Genomic DNA, 22,443 nt, shown 5'->3' with positions numbered 1-22,443 from the left:
TAAACATTTACAACAGATATTGTGGTCACAAAATTCAGTACAGACACAAAGGGGTCGAAATTGTCACCCGTCCCAAACGGTGCACACTTACTGTTTTTTTTATTTTTTTCTCTGCCCCAATCCATGGGGTGGAGAATAGAGCGATAGTCAGCTCTTTAATTTTTTTTGTGTCGGTGTGGTGTTCCAGGTGGCTGCAGGGTGGAAGTGCCGTCGAGTCGGCCGCCGCTCCGAGTCATCAGCACATCGCTGATAAATTTCCACCACTTCCTGAGCAGCTCCCATATATATGTATATGAACATGAGAGGCCCCAATTAATACCCACCACTTGAATACAATTAAGTTGATATCAGAAGCTCATGTTGTGTTGAATCACAGGCAGTATCATGCGTCCTGCAGTTCTGGGCTTCAGCACGCTGTTACGACAATGCTATTGCCCTCAAAGCCTCCTTTGATAAAATGCAACATCCCCACCAACACCTGGGAGTCCCTGGCCAAAGACCGCCTTAAGTGGAGGAAGAGCATCCGGGAGGGCGCTGAGCACCTTGAGTCTCGTCGCCGAGAACATGCAAAAAGCAAGTGCAGGCAGTGGAAAGAGCGTGCGGCAAACCAGTCCCACCCACCCTTTCCCTCAACGACTATCTGTCCCACCTGTGACAGGGACTGTGGTTCCTGTATTGGACTGTTCAGTCACCTAAGAACTCACTTTTAGAGTGGAAGCAAGCCTTCCTTGATTTCGAGGGACTGCCTATGATGATCAGTGTACCTATGTTTATATTTATTTAATCAATGCATGTAAATGATCAATTAATGGGTCGATGAAGTCTACTGTATATGAACTGTGTGACATCAGTTTATTTTGTATTCATCCAGGAGACTGCAGTTTTGCTCAAGTGAAAGCTATGTCAAAGCTAAACCCGGAATCAAACCTTGCCTGTTCTGTGCGGTTTAGTAATATTGTATTACAAGTCCTAGCTGTGTCCGTTTTCTCTGTGGAACCTGAATTCATTGCAAATACAGGTAAATTAGTAACATAGCTCTTCTAGAGTGATGTGATCTCTCTTGCTGACTCATGCAGGCCATGTCTCAAAATATTAATATATCTAATTATGCCTTCCATAATAAACCATGATGGCAATAAACTAACTGACTTATTTATGCCCCAGTTAGTATCTGTTCACCATAACCATATGAAAGAGCCGGTTACACAACTTCATTATATTCTTACACCTCTAAGGATCTGGATTTGTTGGTGCAAAGCCATGTTACATATTGGATCTGGGCCAAATGGACCCAATATTAATCCTTAATTGTTACCAGAAAATGTCGAAGAGTATAAAATACAAAACTTTAATAACTTTGTACCAATTCTGGTCATAGGGTCAATTCAATAAAATATAGCAAGGACAGTGTCATTATAAATGTCTTAATAAGGGATGAGGTTCACTCCACTAATAATCTTCATTGTCAATGGTCGCCCCTGTACCATTGGTAGCAGTTCCCTTGAAATGAACCTTCTGGACATAGACAACAGAAGCTTATGGAATTTCTGCTTAAGTTATGGGACCACAGAACAGTAGCGATGAGAAGCTTTTTTCCTCCCAAACCCAAGAGAATCCCACTAAAGGCAGTAGAAAGCCGGTCAGATTTGTTCAGTGAGATGTTTTATTACTGACAGGACATGTGTAGAATGATTTGGAACAAGGTGGTGGAATGTCTGTGCAGTGGAGTAGCATACGTATCTCCAAATGGGAGTCTTGATAGTTGTGCAGGAGAGCTACATGTCAGCCAGAAACAGAGTTGAGTTTCTTGTCAAAGGGGAATTGTGATGGAAGGACTCATTTGACAGATCTTAGTCGGCTGAAGATCTCCCTTGAGTTATGCCCACAGCTGGCACAACTCAGTTATTACTTCACGAGGAATGAACCACTTTCTAAAGTATTGCCGAGAGTTATGGTGAAGTAGACCACCTGCGTTTGTATAGTGGGAAATGCGAGTACCCACCGGCAGAGGCTGGTGGCCAACTACCATGCCTTTTCAGTTTGGCATTCCTGTGATGGGCTTCCTGATCCTTCTCCTCTTCTTCAAAACAGAGGAACATGGGCTGTCCAGCATCCATTAGGTTCCTGAAGCCCAATCCACAACTCCGTCCAAAATTTAAATATATATAAAATACTTTAAAAATAATTGTAAGATCCTTAGTTATTGTAAAAAATAAAGTTAAAGTTTTCACAGCCTTCAGAAAAAAAATTTTTAAATTAAAAATAATTAAAATCCAGTGTTTAAAAAAAAAATCGGCGATTTATTTTGAATAAAAATGTACCACAGTTAAAATCTGCTACCGTAGGTTTCTACCGCAAGTGTCCTTTACTTCTTCATCAGACTTACAAAGTAACCATTTCAATTTGCAGGTCAATATAGCTGTACCATCACTATAAAAGCACTACCAGACTCTGTGCTTAGGGAGTTAAGTACAGGCGGAGACACCTATGTGTCTGTAAAGGCTTCTGTTCTGGGAGGACATTATGCAGGACAGGTTGGAAGAACAGAGATCCCTTTCATCCCTGGATTTTATATGAACCAATCAGCTGTGACTCTTAGTAACAAAGAGCCAACAACTAACATCACCATATTTGGCATAGATAAAGTGTTGAATGAACTGGAGGTAAGCAATCAGAGAACTGTTAATGAGACACAGTTGATTTGAACTTTCTGACTGCAAAAGGTTTCCTGAACAAAGCCTTGAGTTTTGTGCAGTGTAAACTTTCAGATGCAATGCCACAGATACCACATTTATAAGACACCAGGACCAGGAATTTGCTCAGAGCTGTTTCCACTCCATCATCGCAACTTGGCCGAAAGTATGGCGGAGAGCCCATTTACACGCATACTAGGGTTTCCGCCATACTTCTCGTGAAGTTACGGCAGCAGGGTGGGAACAGATCCAAGTAAATCCTCAGCCTATGTATGAGCTGTGTGTTCATTTGTATGCAAATATTTTTTACATATTAAAGATAATTGCTAGCTAGATAGTTGTTTCAAAGTATACTTTGGGGTATTAGGAATTTTTGACGTTAAAGTCCTGAAGAATTTTACTCATCTTCCAAAATCTTTGTGCATTGAGAACGATTTGTAATAGTGGAGTAGACCAAGTTTTGGAAAACACTTGCCTATCATTAAAAAATGTTTATCTAAATTAATGATATATCAGATGTGCTATAGTTAAATAAAGTATTCCACCCCCGCAACCCCTGCCCCGGTCTTCTCTCACCAGCTTCCTCCTCTTGCCTTCTTTCACAAAAACATTTACTCCTTGCTGGGATATCTTCTTCGGCAGTCCCTCGGAGTCGAGGATGACTTGCTTCCACGTTAATGAGTTCTAAGGTGACTGATGAGACCAATGCGGGATCTACAATCTCTGTCACAGGTGGGGTAGGTGGTGGTTGAAGGGACGGCTGGGTGGGGTGCTTGGTTGTACACTCCTTCCGCTGTTTGTACTTGGCTTCCACGTGCTCCCGATGAAGAGATTCGAAATGTTTGGCACCTTCTCAGATGATTCTCCCCCACTTTGAGCGGTCTTGGGCCAGGGATTCCCAAGAGTCAGTGGGGATGTTACACTTTTTCAAGAAGGTTTTGAGGGTGTCCTTGAAGTGTTTTCTCTGCCCTCCTGGGATTCGCTTGCCATGACGGAGCTTGGAGTAGAGTGTTTGTTTCGGGAGTCTAGTATCGGGCATGCGGACAATGTGGCCCATCCATCAGAGCTGATCGAGCGTGGTCAATGCTTAGATGCTGGGGATGTTGGCCTGAGAGAGAACATTGACGTTGGTGCGCCTATCCTGCCAGTGGATTTGAAGGATTTTGCAGAGGCAGCGTTCGTGGTACTCCTCCAGTACTTTGAGATGCCTACTGTACATAGTCCATGTCTCTGAAGCATATAGGAGGGCGGGTATCACAACTGCTCTGTCGACCATGAGCTTGGTGCTGAGCTTGCTGGGGTATAGTTTCACAAGCATTGGTCGCCCTCCGATACCTAACACAAGTGGACATTATTTGTTATGTATCTAGACTTGTATATACTCTGTACAGCCCCCAGAGGGCTCATTCCCCGGAGTCCCAAGGGATCTCATAATCCCTTGGGAGCACAAGTATATAAGAGTGCTTCACAGGTTGGAGAGGCACTCTGGAGACCTGCAATAAAAGACTAAGGTCACACATTACTTTGAGCTCACAGTGTTCAGTCTGACTCTTTCTCCATACACTACAACTGGCGACGAGACACAGGTAACGAACCCAAAGATGCAGTGGGCATCCTGGAGAAATTCTCAGAGGGAGATGATTGGGAAACTTTTGTGGAGCAACTCGACCAATGCTTCGTGGCCAACGAGCTAGATGGGGAAGAGAGCGCTGCCAAACGTAAAGCTATCCTCCTCACTGTGTGGGCCACCAACGTATGACCTCATGAAGAATCTGCTCATTCCAGCGAAACCCACGGAGAAATCGTACGACGATTTGTTCACACTGGTCCGAGAACATTTGAACCCAAAGGAAAGCGTTCTGGTGACGGTACCGGTTCTACACCTACAAAAGATCTGAAGGCCAGGAAGTGGCGAGTTATGTCGCCGAGCTAAGACGCCTTGCAGGACATTGCGAATTTGAAGGACATTTGGAGCACATGCTCAGAGACTTTTTCATAATTGGCATTGGCCACGAAACCATATGTCGCAAACTTTTGACTATAGAGACCCCAACCTTGAGTAAGGCCATAGTGATAGCCCAGGCGTCTTTGCCACCAGTGACAATACTAAGCAAATCTCTCAGCACACAAGTGCTGCTACAAGTACTGTGAACAAAGTGATGTTGTTTTTGAATCGTAATGCACAGGGCAGGTCACATATACCTGCAGCTACATGTCCGCAGATGTCTCAGACTCCACCATCAAGGGTGATGAATACAAGGCTATTAACACCTTGTTGGCGCTGTGGGGCTGATCATCGTTTCCATTCATGCCAATTCAAAGGATACATTTGCAAGGGCTGTGGAACAATGGGACACCTCCAACGAGTGTGCAGGCGAGCTGCTAGGCCTGCTAAACCTGCAAACCTTCACGTTGCAGAGGAGGACAGATCCACGGAGGATCAAGACGAAACAGAACCTCTGATAGAGGAGGCAGAGGTACATGGGGTACACACATTCACCACAAATTGTCCCCCGATAGTGCTGAAGGTTGAACTAAATGGACTCACGGTGTCAATGGAGCTGGACACGGGCGCGAGCCAGTCCATCATGGGCAAAAAGACTTTCGAAAGGTTGTGGTGCAACAAGGCCTCAAGGCCAGTCTTAAATCCAATTTGCAGGAAACTAAGAACTTACACGAAAGAACTGATTCCTGTAATCGGACGTGCTACCGTAAAGGTCTCCTATGATGGAGCGGTGCACAAGCTACCACTCTAGGTGGTACTGGGCAATGGTCCCACACTGCTCGGCAGGAGCTGGCTGGGAAAGATACGCTGGAACTGGGACGACGTCCGAGCACTATCGCCCACTGATGACACTTCGTGTGCCCAGGTCTTAAACAAATTTCCTTCGCTGTTTGAACCAGGTATCGGGAAATTCCAAGGAACAAAAGTGCAGATCCACCTAATTACAGGGGCGCGACCCATCCATCACAAGGCAAGAGCAGTACCGTACATGATGAGAGAAAGGGTAGAGATCGAGCTAGACCGGCTGCAAAGAGAGGGCATCATTTCACCAATCGAGTTCAGCGAGTGGGCCAGTCCTATTGTCCCAGTCCTCAAAGGACACGGCACCGCCAGAATCTGTGGTGATTACAAAGTAACTATCAATCATTTCTCCCTGCAGGACCAATACCCACTACCAAAAGCCGACCACCTCTTTCCAACGCTGGCAGGAGGAAAGACGTTCATGAAGCTGGATCTGACTTCAGCCTACATGACGCAGGAACTAGAGGAATCATCGAAGGCCCTCACCTGCATCAACACGCACAAAGGTCTTTTTGTTTATAACAGATGCCCGTTTGGAATCCGATCAGCGGCGGTGATATTCCAGAGAAACATGGAAAGTTTACTGAAGTCGGTCCCACACACCGTGGTCTTCCAGGACGTCATCTTGGTCACAGGTCGGAACACAGTCGAGCATCTGCAGAACCTGGAGGAGGTTCTTAGTCGGCTCAACCGCTTGGGGCTCAGGTTAAAACGCTCGAAGTGCGTTTTCCTGGCGCCTGAAGTGGAGTTCTTGGGAAGGAGGATTGCGGCGGATGGCATCAGGCCCACCAACGCGAAGACAGGCAATCGAGAATGCACCGAGGCCACAGAACATGACGGAGCTGCGGTCATTCCTGGGACTCTTGAACTACTTTGGTAACTTCTTATCGGATCTCAGCACCCTGCTAAAACCACTACATGTCTTACTATGAAAAGGGGGCGAATGGGTTTGGGGCAAAAGCCAAGAAAATGCCTTTGTAAAAGCGAGAAAAGTGTTTGCAGGCTCACAACCGAGCTTGATCCTGCCTTCATCTGATGTCCACACCCATGCACTATTAGCAAGAATCACTATTGTGATCAGAAGCAAGATCTCTGCCCAATTTTCCTGTCGCTAACTTGTGAGACAGAGGCCAAATGTATTGTCTCTCCTGCCATGAGATCAGTTAACTTTACATAGATAGGGCATCAATTAAATCTGATTAGACAATGTACATGAGACCTCCTGGTGAGCTCTAGTTTTGTTTTGTTTGAAATGGTGATTCTTTTTTTGTAGTGTATAAAAGCATTTATATTACCTTATTTCATTCAATTCTTAGGTGCGATCTCAATCACCTGCCATTGTGGTGAGTCGGCCTACCAAATTATATTCAGTGCCCAACATTGTTTACTCACTAAGTACTGCCAACCTTAGCCTTCTTCAGCAGGGATTATCAAGCACCAATATCAGTGTATCCAGCTCATTGACAAAACAGGTGATGCATGTGACAGTCACAATTCTGCGGAGTGGAGCCAACGGTGGTACAGAAGGCAAGATTTAGCACTAATAGTGCAATATTATCTTTTCCTTCAGCAGTATTTATTGAGGGTTTTTTGTAAAGTGCAACTTTCCTTTAATGAATGTATTCAATTCATATTTTCTCTCAATCTTGGAGTAATCCTTAATAGAAACTGTGGTTTTGACAATCATCTCTTACGACTGAAAGTTAGATCAATGGATGAAGACTAGGTGGTGCATCATAAAGATCTTAGGGTAGATTTTCCTCTGCTCTAAACCCAGGGATTTTATGTTCCCCGGGTGCGAGGAAGAGCAAAATGGATGGAGGCTGTTTATCAGGTTTCTACATGCCTACCCATTGCGCTTCCCCAGAATTTCCTGGGGCTTTGCCTTGCTGGGTAACTGGGCCTGCATGCACCTTTGGAAGGGTGCTTGCTGAAAGTTGGCACTAGGGCCTAATCCTGAACTACCACGGACCGGAGAATTTGCACAGGTCCCGGGGGTAGAGTGAATGTAATCGAGACAGGCCAAAAAAAGTTTTAAGACCCCAACCCCCAACCAAGGAAAATGAGAAGCTTTCCAGTAGCAGCCAGAAGACCCTGATCTCAGTGATACAGAGAGAGACCAGCTGATAGCCTAAGAGGCCTGAAACTGTATCGGGATTTCATACTTGATTTTTGGGCATCAGCCCAGCCAGGGGATAAGCCTCTGCCTGGAGATAAGCCTCTGCCTGGAGTTCCCCCAGTCCATGCAACGAGCACCAGGGCAATAAAAATGGGGCGGTTGTCTCCTCCCAGGTGCAGTGCCTGAGAGGAGAATCTACACAATTACTTTTAATTTTAGCATTTATTTCATTTTTACTTTTTTTGTGTGTTCTTATTTTAACAATGAATCATGATGCTTTCATATTAGTGTGGTCAGGATTTCATAATAGGCTGGCTTGGATATTGCGCAGGAAAGATAAAATAACATCATTGGATACCAGTGTCACCTGTTTCAGCATCAGCTGTGTATATGTTAATTCAATTCTTCCATACATCTTGAACTCAGGAACTCCTCCAAAGCCATCCTCCAATATTTTCATCAGCATTTATGGTTTAAACAAATATATATATTTTAAAATGAAAGCAGTGTTGACACTGAAATTCTTCTTAACTGGTTGAATTTGAGAAGTGGTCCCAATAGTGAAATTCAAATGTTTGCTCTAAATGCCAATATAAAGTACTTTCCCTGATGACCCAGGTTTAAAATGAGTATAGATTTGAATGTCATTTAATGTTTATATAATTTTTGATTTAATGCATGCAGTCAGATAACTGCATGCAACAAATCAATGTATTGCATATATGCAAAATGAATGTCTCGAAAATATGCATTTGCCCAACTTCATTTTTATACAGGTTAAAAACTCCCTTGAAACTTATCTTTGTCAAATTTATCCCATTTCCATGACCATAATGTGATTTAACCAAATATAGATTGTCATTTACAATCACGGGTAGATCAGTTTAACAGCTTCAGCCTAATTGCAATGGGAAACTCTTTCAAAATATATATATTTATATTACAGGAGATTCACCTTTTGAGGAATCAACGTTCTTTGACCAGCTCGTGGAATCCTACCAGGTGCTGATGTTCACCTTGTTTGCAGTCCTGGCTACAACTGCCATCATCTTTATTGGTAAGTAGTATAGTATAGTGTTTAATATTAGGCAGTCCCTTGTATCGAGGATGTCCTGCTTCCACACCAAAAGGGGATGAGTTCACAGGTGTTTCACTGAGGGACCTGACATTCTAGGTCTACATGTTGAAGGGTGGAAGATGCCTGTGCGTGGATCCTTTTAACATGGGGTGGCCATTGCACACCAGCCACCACACGGGCTTGACAGAGCTAGGTCTTGATCCAGTGGCAAGGGTTAACCAAGACAACTGGAGACCAAGCTCTGCTGCACGGACCTAGTGCGCACACATGCTCCTACTATCCATAGATCGCAGTGTGGGCTGGCCCATGCTGCCCCTGGGCCCTCGCCTCTTCTGAGCCCCAAACCCTTGCCTCTCCTGGGCCCCGATCACGACGCTCCTGGGCCCCGATCTCTCACCGCTCCTCCGCACTGAATAAGTAGTAGCCTTTGTTATTTTCTCGCGGAGAACATGGGTATAGCTCAGAGTAAACAGTGTATGCATTCATGCACACTCTTAACTGTTTTGAGGTGTGGAAATTAGCTCCACTACCCTCTCTATGCCTCACTGCCGTCCCTGCTGCTCTGGTAATGAAATACTGCGATGAGTGGCAATGTTTTGCGAGACAGGAATTCCAATCACACACAACTATAACAAGAACCCTTGCTTACAGTAGTGTTTCATCCCTGGAGTAGTGGCTCTGAGAGTGGAGAGGAAGGAGAGCTGTAGCAATGATGAGTAGCAGCAAAAGTTGACAGTATGAACGGAGGACTGTCGGGGTGAACGGTCCCAGCAAGAACTGAGGAGTGAAAGGTCACTGTGTGAACTGAGAGGGGCTTTGAAAGGTGCCAACATGAACTGAAGGAGAGTGGAAGGTGCCAGCACTAACTGAAGGGGTAAAGTGCCAAAATGAAATATCGGGGGAGGAGAATCCTGGTGCAAACTGAGCAAGGAGAGTGCCAAATTGAACTAGGAGGAGATTAGAGAGTCAGCGCCGCTAAATTGGAGGGAGATAAAAGGAGGGAGTTCCCTATAAATTGGGGAAAGATAGACAGAGGCAAATACCTCTTTTAATGGGAATTTTATGCTGGAAGTGGGGAGCCTCGCAAGCCCGCTGCGCAAATTGGGAAATCGTAGGTCTGCTGTCTGATATTTCCTGATATTTGTGGCTGGCATGTGAGGTTCCCCACCAGCAGCAAGAACCCAAGTACAAAATACCATCCTTATCTATATTGAAAGATATTTGCCAGATGGCTAGACCATTCCATTGTCACATCTAGATCTGCCTGCAATCTATTTTTCTCATCTAAGGTCCCTACATCCACACGTATCTTCATATCGTCCACAAACTTACAGACAGTTCCTCTGATGCCTTCAACCAAATCATTAATAAAGATGAAGAGCAGCGGCCCTAACACCGATCCTTGTTGGACTCCACTAGTGACCGGTAGCCATGCAAAGCCACAATGGTTAATAATTATCTTCTGCCTATGAGAGTGTAACCAGTTCCTTATCCAACGTAAAATCTGCCCACTAACCCTGCAGGATTCTAGCTTATTTAGTAACCTCTTGGCAGCACCTTGTCATGGACCTTTTGAAAATCAAGATACACAATGCCGATGGGGCTACCGCTATCTACCAAACTATTAACTTTCTCAAAAAACAATTCAACCGAGTTGGTGAGACAGGACCTTTTTTTCCAGAAGCCATATAGATAACTCCTTTTCTGTCAAAGTGTATGTAGGGTGGGGGATAATTGGATTAGGGCTGAGCAACAGTTGCAGTGTTGAAGCCCAGAGGGGGAAGATAGAGTGGGGTTAAGGAAAGACGGAACGGTATTACAGTTGGGAGAAGGTATTCTGAGATTGTGGTTGGAAGTGGCGGGGCGGGGGAGGGAAGGTAGACCGAGATTGCAGTTGGAAGGAGAGAGAAGATTGACCAGGTTTACAATTGGGAGGGGGTTGGGGAAGATAGAGATGGGTTAGAGGTCAGGAAAGACAACGGAGAAAGTAGAGCATTGTTGGAGGTTGTTTGGGAAGAGGAATGTAGAGCAAAGTTACAAGCACGAGGAGGAAGTAGAGAAGGATTAAAGCTCAAAGTATGAAGGGGTATGTAGATCGGGTCCGAAGCATTGGAGGTGGGGAAACGGAAAGTAGAGGCCAAAGGAAGGAGAGATCGTAGTCATGAACAAGAAATGCAACTCTTACACACACTTCCTGTGAAATGTATCAAGAGCAGTAATACCAAAGACCTGGGAGCCAGCTACATCCTGTCATTGGCTGAATGATGCACAGTATGGGAAGATTTAAAATGAGAAAAGAAGAAATAGTTCAATCCTGCAGATTCTAGAATGTCTGAACAGCCAACTTGTAAAATTCTAGAAATGCCTTAACCATCCAAAATCTCCACCTGTGTGGGGTCTTATCGAACTTCTTAATTCCATATGTTGATATTGGGAACTCCTCAGAATAAGAATCAAACAATTAGTTACACTGGGCTCAATTTTCCATGGTCATTTGCGCTGTTTTTTGGCGCGCGCCGTTTTTTCAGGCATTTTTTTTTTCCAAGTTTCCCCTGCGAACTGCACCGGCATAAGTGACTTAGTTACGATTTTTCTCGGCCAGTTTTTTTTTACGTCATAGTGTCTGCGCTGTTTTTTCAATTTTTCGCAGTTTGGCCAACATTTTTTCATCTTAGGTCGGCGTATCTAGCTATTCCCGAAAAACCTTCTGGACACTTTAAGAAAACCAGCGCACATTCACAAATCGGCGCTGAAAGACGCCATCATTTTTAAATCGAAGATTTTGGAGGGAGGCAAGAACTCCCCTGAGATTGTCGGTCAGTTCACTGTTGTGTGCTGCATGCTGCATAACTTAGCCATCATGAGGCAGCAGCACCTGGTAGTGGAAGACCCACCTGCGGTGAGAGTGGCTGATGATAATGATGTAGAAGATGCAGATGACGAGCAGGAGGAGGAGGACGATGAGGATGAGGATGTCATGCAAGTGCCTGAGGCCAGAGGAGGGCGGGACATCGTGCCCCTTTAACGATTGCTCGAGCCTTGTGCCAGCAGCTCATCCGTGAACGCTTTACTGATGCCCGAGGGCTCAGCGACAACTACTCCACATGGACATGTTTACTGTTTGGAACTGTTCAGTAATGTTGTGCTATGTTAATGTAACATGATTCAGTTTTAATGTAAAATATATTTTATTCAAAAGTTTACAATGTACTTAACTTTAATAAAATTATTCTTGTATCAAACTACTTTAAGATCACTCTTTAAGATCACTTAAAAACTTTAAGATCACTTATAAATTTGTAAATTTACATAACTTACAAAAAACTTAATTTGCGAAAAGTTACAACAGTAACAACAATAATAATAACAACAACACCAGCAAAGAAAGACTACACCCACCCATCTCTCTCCAGCCTTATTCTAAGACCGCCCGCTGCTCTTGGTCTTGACACTCCACCATTCCTGCCCACAGGCGATGGCGCAGTGTTTCTGGACTTGGTACCAAGCTTATTCTTTCTAACATCTCGGGTACTGCGCACCTCTTGGGGGAGGGGGGGAGGCGTCAGGCGGCAAGTTGGGGGGCCTGGCTTTGGGCTCTTCAGAGGCTGGTGTGGGGATTGGAGTGGGAGTGACAGTTGATTCTGTCAATGGGCGCAGGGTCTGGGCGTGTTCCCTTATTGCAGCAGCTAACTCCAACATGCTGTCCCTCATGCGCCCTGACAGTGTCTCAACGATCTGCAACATTCCCTCCCTCATGGTCAGTGACGTGGTTTGCACTACCTCTGACGTTCCCTCCCTCATGGCCACTATTCCTTCACTGATGGTCCCAGATATCATTCCCATTTCTCGTGTCATTGCTGTTACTTCTCCCGACAGTCCCGCTACCTCATCACTCACCCCACTGATGGCGTCCAGGAATGATCAGGTAAGCAGTGATCTCCGCACTCAATGACATCATCTGAACCACATCTGTTAGACCACCTCAGGAGGGTGCAGTCAAGTTCGCCTTCCCATCCTCCCCACAGGTGTGACTCGCACCCCATCACTGGGACCCACAGCCTCGGACGGTGGGGTCTTGGGTGTGCCTCGCTGCACCACACCACTGGGACCCGCAACCTCGGAAGGTGTGAAACCATGGAATGTCCCACCAACACTCAAACCACTCGTCACGAAAGGGGCTGTCACCTCCATGAGTGGCACCTCCTCCAAAGTCAGTACAACAGTGGGAGCCTCATCCAGTTCCATCCCCTCCCCCTTACCCCCATGTTGGTCTGGAGGGTTGGATTGGAAGATGTTCTCCTCTTCAGGCACGTCCGCATCTGAATCATCTTCTGCATCGTCCGGGTTGGCCTCAAATTCTGCAAAATATAACAGAACAGTCAAATGGTTAGCAGCAGAGGAGAGGGCAGGGTGGGTGGCATGAGTAGGCTCACATATCGCAGGCCAGGCAGCAGGCTGATCTGAAGGACCACAATGAATTTGCAGGACTTGCCCCTCTCTCGAGTGTGAGCATAGCTTGTGCAGTACTGATTGCTTTTCTCCAGGCAGAACCCATCAAAACAGCAACCCTTTCTTCCAAGGGTATCAGTGGGTGCAATTTGGCTGGGTCTCCTCCTGTTCGACTTATTTCCTTTTAGTTGTGTGCCACATTCCTCTGCAAAGATGAAAACCTAACTTTTTAGAGAGGGTGTCATTCCGTTGGGTGGGACATACAGATGGTCACATTTACAATTACAATTGCATTGAATAAATGAAAATATTACTGACACTAACTACTTGACCAAGGTGCTGCCGCTTTTTTTTTTACACTGGCCTCCAGATCTCTGGGTGGTTACCATTGCACAGTAATCTTCTGCATCTTGGTTCCAGCATTTCTTTATTTCGTTGGGTGGAACTTTTGTGTGACCTCTGCTGGTGTCCAGCTCCAGCCATCTGTTCTCAATCACAGTAACTAGTGCTTCCACTTCTTCCTGTAAGACATTCTTAGTCCTTGCACCGCGTTGCATCTTGTATTGCTGCAGCTGCGATTTTTCCAGTGCTCTCACACAGTACTCAATGTTCTCACACACACAACTGGCTTTTTAAAAATGGCCGATTGCCAAATCTGAGTTGTACTGAGCATGCGCGTCCATTGGAACGACGTCAAAAACGTAACTTTTTTTCCGTGCATGCGCAGAAGGTGTGGCATCGTTTTTCGGCGCAGACAGCAGGCTCCACCCCCTGAGGCAACTGGACACGTTGCACGGGGCCAAATTCAAATTATACATCCGGGAAACTTTGGCAAATTATTTCTGACGCATTTCTGGCTTAGAAAAACGGATGTAACTCTGGCAATATGCCAGAAAACGGGCTTGGGGAAAATTGAGCCCACTGTATTATGGGTTTCAATGATTTTTATCCAAAGGTACAGAATTTTACAAAATAACTTTTTTCAATTGCTGGAATATAAAACATTAAGAATGGGGATAACAAGAAGAAACTAATAGGCTGAGGTTGTGGGAAATAACTCCAACTTTTTGTTTTATAGCTTATAACGCCTTCTTGACGAGAATACAGACTATCCCTGTAATTTATGTTTCTACATCGCCGCAGACAGGTAAATGTAAAAAGTTTCAGCAATAGCCACCCACAGTGATGCTGTTCATTCCTTAGTCTTTGATCATATTAATAATCAAATGTAGTTACATTCTCACTCTGGAGTTTGCTGAACAAGAGGGTAGATTTTAACCTGTGGTGCTTGTTCCATGCGCCGTGTACAACTGCAGTTTTATTCCTAGCATTGGTGGGATGCAGTGTAGAGCAGTACCGAGACCACCTGTAAATAGTATGCAGGTGCAATTCGTGCTATCCTATACCACAACTGTGGGGAAGTGGAGCTGAGTCAATGATCAGGTCAGCCATGATCTTATAGAATGGCGGAGCAGGCTCCAGGGGCCGTATGGCCTATTCCTCTTCCTATTTCTTATGTTCTAACTGCCGCTGTTAACCTCCACTTACTTTACAGGATTGCACCCAACAGAGGCCCACTTGTACCGACCAGCAATACAGTTTTCCCATTATTGTACTGTATAGAACTTCCTCTGATGGCGGAGAAATTCCCTGACACAGTTTTGCACTAACTGTGATTTCAAATGGAGGTTATCTATCTGGAAATTAATCATCCAGACATTTTTTGTGTGTCGTACTTCTTTTAAAATAGTTGAAGCATGAAAACAACTGTACGTTTTAAAGAGAAGGCAATATATTTCAGTGCAATACAATTCATTAAACCAAATTGTCTGTATGGAGACTGTGCCACTGAAGTGTAATTATAGCTGCAATCTGCAGGCTGAGCATAAGCCTGCATGAAATGGATAGTACAGGAAAAATTAATTGGTTCCACTTTTGAGTATTCACTTCTGTCTTACTACGTTGATAGTTTAGAATCATACTGTTCACTAAGCTCACTAACAGCAGGTCTGAACTGGCATTCAATACTCTTGGTTATCTTCCCACCTCCACCTCATAATCTGGACAGCACCTCTCAAACCCGCAACCTCTACCACCTAGAAGGACAAGGCCAGCAGACACATGGGAACACCACCACCTCCACGCTCCCCTCCAAGTCACACACCATCCTGACTTGGAAGTATATTACCGTTCCTTCATTGTTGCTGGGTCCAAATCCTGGAACTCCCTCCCTAACAGCATTATGGGAGTACCTTCACCACACGGACTGCAGCAGTTCAAGAAGGCGGCTCAACACCTTCTCAAGGGCAATTAGAGATGGGCAATAAATGCTGGCCTTGCCAGCAAAGCCTACATCATGTGAATGAATTTTTTAAATGTTCATGATTAGCCTTTTACGACGCCTTAAGGAAAAAAGTAGCTTGTTTTACATTTCTCCCGCAATCAACACCACCAAGAACAGTTTAACTGGTCATTCATCTCATTTTCCGTTTGTGATACTTTGCAATGTGCAAATTGGTTCTCACGTTTGACTGCAATAACTGAACTTAAGTATTTCATTGGTTGTGAAGAGATTTGGCATGTCCTGAGGATGAGGCAAGGGGCTATATCAAATTCATTTTCTTTATCTTCTTTTCACTATCTATCTTTCACCCATTTTTCAGTTATAATAATCCTCAGAGCAGGACTAAAAACAGATGAGTGCTCAGTGCTTTCTATCACTCCACTATGAAGGCTTACCTATTTGCTAAAATTAGCAAACAGTGGAAAATACCAGCCATTGTGATCTTTTTTTAAAACACACACAGATAAACTGGGTGCTAAAACAGAAAATGAATAAGTAGGTTAGGCAGCATCTGTGGAGAGAAAGCAGAGATAACGTTTCGGGTCAGTGACCCTTCGCCGAGGGTCATCGACCTGAAACGTTAACTCTGCTTTCTCTCCACAGAAGCTGCCTGGCCCACTGAGATTTCCAGCATTTTTTGTTTTTATTCCACATTCCAGCATCCGCAGTATTTTGCTTTTGTATTAATGGATAAGTAGGCTGAGGCAATAAAATTACTTTAACAATGAATAGTGTAACATTTATATCTTCACATAAATTGCTGTGAATCTCCAGTAATAAGAGCTGAAAAAATTGGATGGTTTTATTCTATATTTTAATGGAGTGATTTCAATGTGACAATTGAAGGATTCAGATAATGTGACCAACAATAAACATGTACCATTTCATTTTTATGTTGGGGTTTCATTTAGTTTTGGACAGATTTATTTTCTGTCAGAAGTGGGGTCTTTACACATCATCTGCACACGGTGATCAACAGATTGAGACATCATTACAGCAGATTTATTGAGAAGTGTGTCAGTTAATTACCAAGTAATTCTATATCCTGTATACAGAAAGAAATAACTTACATTTTTATTGTGTCTCATCACATCATTGGGATCTTCCAAAGTGTTTCATGTCCAGTAACTTACTTCGAAGTATAGTCATTATTGTTATATGGACAAATGTAGCAGCCAATTTTTGCACAGCAAGATTCCTCAAACACAAATGAGATGAATGGCCAGTTGCTTTAGTGGTGTTGGTTGAGGGAGAAATATTGGTGAGGACACCAGGAGAACTCCCTGCTATTCATGGGATCTGATCAGGCGGAATGGATCTTGGTTTAATGTTTTTCTTGATTAAAAAAAACATCACCTTGCCAATGCAACATTCCCTCAGTACTGCACTGAAGTATCAACTTAGTGAACTTGAACCTACAATATTCTGAGACAGAGGAGTGTTTCCAACTGAGCTAAACTGGCCTTTAGTATAATGAAGATATAATATAACTAGTCGATCTCCACAGCATTGTACACGGGGAGCCGAGACCAAGTGGAGTCTTCAGGTGAAGTGGGGTTGGAGGCTAGCAATGCTTGCTGCACCAATGTTCTCAGTCCTAAAACAGCCAAACCAGTGGTCCTTAAAAGTAGCACTGGAGGCAGTTATAAAAAGGTATGTTTTTAAAAATTACTTGCCCTGAATGTGGAGGCAGGAGGAACAGAAGCACATTGGGCCCAAGTTTCGGGCCGCGCCTAGAACGGTGCAGCCCCAACCCAGACGCCCGTTTTTCGGTGCCACAAAGTGCGCCTAACAAAAACTTCCAGATTCTCCGGCTCTCTGCTGGTCCTCTGGCCCTCGGCGCGGCACAGCACGAGCTATAAGGGGCGGAGCCAGGTCCCTGCGCTGAAAACAGTGCTGGGACCTCTGCACATGCGCTACAGTGGGCATGTGCAATAGCTCCAGGCGCCCAAAACTGTGTGGGAGGGGCCCGAAGCACGCAGCCCCTAGCCCTGGCCGAATGGCCTCACTGGGGCTGCGTGCATAAGGCTCCTCCCACGGCCAGCTCCTGCTTCCTCCCGACCTGACTCGATTTCCCGCTCCTGGACCGGACCCGACCCGCGCTCCCCCCGCCCCGCCCCCCCCGCGACCCGAACCGACCTCCCTCTCACCACCCCCTCGACCTGACCCGCGCTCCCGACCCCACCCGGACCGGACCCAACCTGACCTCCCTCCCCCCGACACGAACCGACCTTCCTCCTCAGCCCCCTCCCCGACCTGACCCGTGCTCCCGACCGCCCCCCCCCCCCCCCCCCCCCCCCCCGGACCGGCTCCGACCCACGCTCCCCCCGACCCGACCCCGACCCAATGCCACCTACCTGTAAATCTGGTGCTGGGGACGGGCCCTGCCCAAAGTCTTAGGCCCGGCCGCCGGGCCCGACCCATTCAGCCTCCCCCCCCCACCCCCCCGTTCAGCCTTCCCCCCCTCCTCCTTCCCCCCCTTCTCCTTTCCCCGCTTCTCCTTCCCCCCTTCTCCTTTCCCCGCTTCTCCTTTTCCCCTTCTCCTCCTCCCCCCTTCCCCTTCTCCTTCCCCTTCTCCCCCCCTTTCCCTTCTCCTTCTCCCCCCTTCCGCCTCCTTCCCCTTCTCCCCCCTTCCCCTTCTCCTCCCCCTCCTCCTCCTTCCCCTTTTCCCCCCTTCTCCTTTTCCCCTTCTCCTCCTTCTCCTTCTCCCCCCTTCTCCCCCCCTTCCCCTTCTTCCCCTTCTCCCCCTTCCCCTTCTCCTCCCCCTTCCCCTCCTCCCCCTTCCCCTTTTCCCCCCTTCTCTTTTTCCCCTTCTCCCCCCTTCTTCCCCTTCTCCCCCCTTCTTCCCCTTCTCCCCCCCTTCCCCTTCTCCCCCCCTTCCCCTTCTCCCCCCCTTCCCCTTTTCCCCCTCCTCCCCTTCCCCTTTTCCCCCCTTCTTCCCCTTCTCCCCCTCCCCTTTTCTCCCCCCTCCTCCCCATTTCCCCTTCTCCCCCCCTTCCCCTTCTCCCCCTCCTTCCCCTTATCCCCCCTCCTTCCCCTTCTCCCCCCTTCCCCTTCTCCTTCTCCCCCCCTTCTCCTCTCCCCTTCCCCCTCCTCCCCCCTTCCCCTTCTCCTCCCCCCTTCCCTCCCTCCCCCTCTGCCTCCCTCCCTTCCCCTGCCGCCCCTCTCTCTCCTCCCCCTGCTCCCCCCTCGCTCCCTCTACCCCCCTCCTCCCCCTCCCCTCGCTGTCAGAAACACAGACACTGACAGACAGAGAGTGAGAGACACGGACAGGCAGACAGAGAGATAGAGACACTGACAGAGACACACTGTGGGGGGGGGCATCCCAGCACGCTGTTGGAGGGCTCCCGGTGCTGCAGTCGGTAAGTAGAAAATGTTTTATTTATTGCATTTTTTTAAAATTATTTCTTATTAATTTGTTTTGATTGATTTATTGGTTGATTTATTGATGTTTTTATCATTTATTATTGATGATGGCTCTTTATTTGTAAAACTGAAGTGTTTAATGTTTGTAAACTTCCCTTTAAACCCCCCCCCCCCCCCCATTCCCTACGCCTGATTTGTAACCTACGCCTGATTTTCTAAAGTGTAGACAAGGTTTTTTCCAGCGTACAAAAATCTTCACTTACTCCAAACTAACTTAGAATGGAGTAAGTTTTCACTGCCAAAACTTTGAAAACAGGCGTAAGTGGCCGGACACGCCCCCTTTTGAAAAAAAAATTCTGTTCCAAAGTGAAACTGTTCTAACTGACTAGAACTGGAGCAAACTAAATGCCGAGAATTTGAATTTCTAAGATACTCCGTTCTACACCAGTTGCTCCAAAAAATCAGGAGCAACTGAGGCCAAAACTTGGACCCGTTGAAACTACGAGCCACCACTTGCCTTTCTCCCAATCACCTCCACTGCCGCTCCACCTGACTCATCGTGGTGCTAGTGTCCTCACCGGTCAACTTTTGTCCTCTTCAGGACCGGTGCACTGCCTCCTGGGGTGTGGCTGGCATCCTGATGACCCTAGAGGACTGCTTTTGCGTAATCCTCATTCACATTAGTTTCGGCATGGTAGTTGTTGCCGTCACTGGGTTTGGGCAAGAATTCAGCCATGAACCAATTCTATCCCAGTGTAATTACAGTGTGATGAGTTTACAGTCAGTTTACAAAACAAAGATGGACATAGGAGTTTATCATGGAAAAAGTTAACAGGAAGTGGAAGTAGATATAAGATTTTTAATATATTAAAATAGAAATATATTAGATAAAGGGAGAAGTTCAGTAGACAGGAAGAATATAAAGATAAATGCAGAACATGAATGAGTTGATCAAAATAAAATTCAAATAGTATTGTAATCTTGATAAGTCAGTTATAAATTAAAACCCATCTGTCAAAAGGAAATGTGGTGCAGTTATATTTCATATGGACTAAAGCAGATAACAATTGCTTAATTAATCCCCTCTCTTTGTTATATAGGTTACAATCCAGCGTCTCAATGTAATAGTCCGCGAAGGCGATATCTACAGTCTTGGCTGTGGAGTGTACGTTAACAAACACTCATGGGAAGGCGGTGCAGTCAGTATTCAGCAGTAAGAATTACTTGTGTAAAATGTGACTGCATTTTTGTCAGTTGTGTTTAAGGTTCTATCAAAATGGAGCAACAAATTCAATCTTGTTCTTATTAAATAGTTCTTTTTTAGTAGCAGACATCTGAATTATGACACTTGACTGCATTTAAGACATTTCCGTTAAATATTTTAACTTCAGATTATGATGGAGCATACCATCAGTTTCTCTTGTAACTCTTGGGAATTATCCTAGCAATATGGTCTTCATCACCAGTCAAAGCTTGATTTATAATTCGCCTTGGGAGGGAAAGTGTACTTTGTCAATATTTAGTGGCATAAGTTAGTATGATTACTATGGATTTCAGGAGTGTAATTGGTGTGAGCTGTGGAGAATGTAATTTGCATTTTTTTTTAAATCAGCAAAACAAATATTACACAGCACTGGCCATTGTTTTTATGTAAAATCAAACGTTTAAGTGATCACACTACATGAGGGGTTAATGAACAATCACCAAACCCTGTAGAGAAACGGAATAATATCCGCATACTGCAAATTGTAGTTCCCCGTTGTATTTTCTAATTTGAGTGTAATACATTTTTGGCAAAAAAACTGATTTAGTCTTGTTCTCTCTGTTGATTGCACTCCTGAATCTATTTTTAGGTTGGTGAATGGAAGCTGCATGATGTACACATTTCTGTCATGCTATCCTTTTTTTGTATACTAATGTTATAAGATTTGATCCTGCAGAACAGAGAGTCTTGAATTTTGATAGTTACAAAACTCATGCATGTTTATATTGTTGTACATAGTTTAAGGTTGCATGTATTTGTTTTAAGAGTAATAAAATTTAGAAGCAAGTTTACAATGTGTGTCTTTACATTTAGAATTTGCAGTATGGGACTTGAAATTTTTGATTCCTGAGTTCAGTACACCTGACTTCTATCATACAATAGCTGTAAATAGTTTATTTTCATTTCTAATGCTTATTGTTCTAACTTACAACATGAGAGATTCATGGGGCCAAATAACACTTATTTCCATATCCTCCATGCATCACTAAGAATAAGCCCAGCTCACCAAAAGGGAGATTTGCAAGGATGACACACCTTCCAAGATGTTTTCGACATTGGGACATCACTCATGTGACTCTCCCGTCTTGTTCTTGAATATTTTTTCAAAAGGGTACCTCTCCTGGGCATTGCCATTTGTTTTCTCTCTGGCTCAGCTGCAGCAGTCAAAAATGTGAGAGCCTTCAGTTTTGTTTTCATATAGAAATACTATGTTAGTCCTCAGAGGAATTAAACACATACATTGCTTATGCTGATTTCTATATTCGTATGTTGAATTTGTTACAACAAAAAGACTCAAACTGAAATGTCCATAGAATTGTCTCCTTTTCACCTCAAATTGTTGATCTCTGGTAGGGTAGGTTTCTACAAGCCACCATCCGGGACCTCATCCAAGTGGTCATTTTTCATTTCTGAACTTTGATAGTGAGTGCTGATGAGCTGCTTTATTGCAGGCGATTTGAGGAAGTGTTCACAATCAGCGGACAAGTTATACTCTGACAACAAAGTTACTAAAGCAAGCTCCTCTTCAACAATTCTTGTCGCAGATCTATGCCCAAGCAATCAGATCCTACAGCTCGACTGACAGTCGCAAATCAAAGGCTTACACTTACATAGTTTCCATGATTTTTGTAGCAAATTGGTTGTGTAAATCCAGAGCAGCCTGAACACTTCGATTCTGACTAAGCTGAAGCACATAGAAACATAGAAAATAGATGTAGGAGTAGGCCATTCGGCCCTTCGAGCCTGCACCACCATTCAATATGATCATGGCTGATCATGCAACTTCAATACCCCATTCCTGCTTTCTTTCTATACCCTTTGATCCCTTTAGCCGTAAGGGCCACATCTAACTCCCTTTTGAATATATCTAACGAACTGGCCTCAACAACTTTCTGTGGTAGAGAATTCCACAGGTTCACAATTCCTTGAGTGAAGAAGTTTCTCCTCATCTCGGTCCTAAATGGCTTACCCCTTATTCTTAGACTGTGACCCCTGGTTCTGGACTTCTCCAACAATGGGAACATTCTTCCTGCATCTAACCTGTCCAATCCCGTCAGAATTTTATGTGTTTCTATGAGATCGCCTCTCATTCTTCTAAATTCCAGTGAATATAAGCCTAGTCGATCCAGTCTTTCTTCATATGTCAGTCCTGCCATCCCAGGAATCAGTCTGATGAACCTTCGCTGCACTCCCTCAATAGCAAGAATGTCCTTCCTCAGATTAGGGGACCAAAACTGTACACTGATACGTCCTTACTACACAGTATAAATGCACAAGAGGCCCATGCTTGAGAGAAAGTCAGTCTGTGACCTGTCCTTTATTCC

At 45.0% G+C, this 22,443-nt stretch overlaps 1 protein-coding gene across 3 annotated transcripts in view; it reads left to right on the top strand.

The window, feature by feature from the left end:
• Positions 1-20,905, top strand: part of LOC139226368 (nuclear pore membrane glycoprotein 210-like) — a 142,574-nt gene extending 121,669 nt beyond the window's left edge. For all 3 annotated transcript variants that reach the window (XM_070857074.1, XM_070857076.1, XM_070857075.1), the window contains 6 exons: positions 872-1,018; positions 2,410-2,663; positions 6,816-7,026; positions 8,565-8,675; positions 14,224-14,292; positions 19,956-20,905. In XM_070857074.1, coding sequence (XP_070713175.1) covers positions 872-1,018; positions 2,410-2,663; positions 6,816-7,026; positions 8,565-8,675; positions 14,224-14,292; positions 19,956-20,029 — 866 coding nt within the window. In that variant the 3' untranslated portion in view covers positions 20,030-20,905. The remainder of the gene's footprint in view (positions 1-871; positions 1,019-2,409; positions 2,664-6,815; positions 7,027-8,564; positions 8,676-14,223; positions 14,293-19,955) is intronic.
• Positions 20,906-22,443: the final 1,538 nt, after the last annotated feature.

The sequence above is a fragment of the Pristiophorus japonicus genome, chromosome 16, assembly GCF_044704955.1.
Source record: "Pristiophorus japonicus isolate sPriJap1 chromosome 16, sPriJap1.hap1, whole genome shotgun sequence".
Taxonomy (NCBI): Eukaryota; Metazoa; Chordata; class Chondrichthyes; family Pristiophoridae; genus Pristiophorus; species Pristiophorus japonicus.
This window is presented reverse-complemented; position numbering and strand designations above follow the sequence as displayed.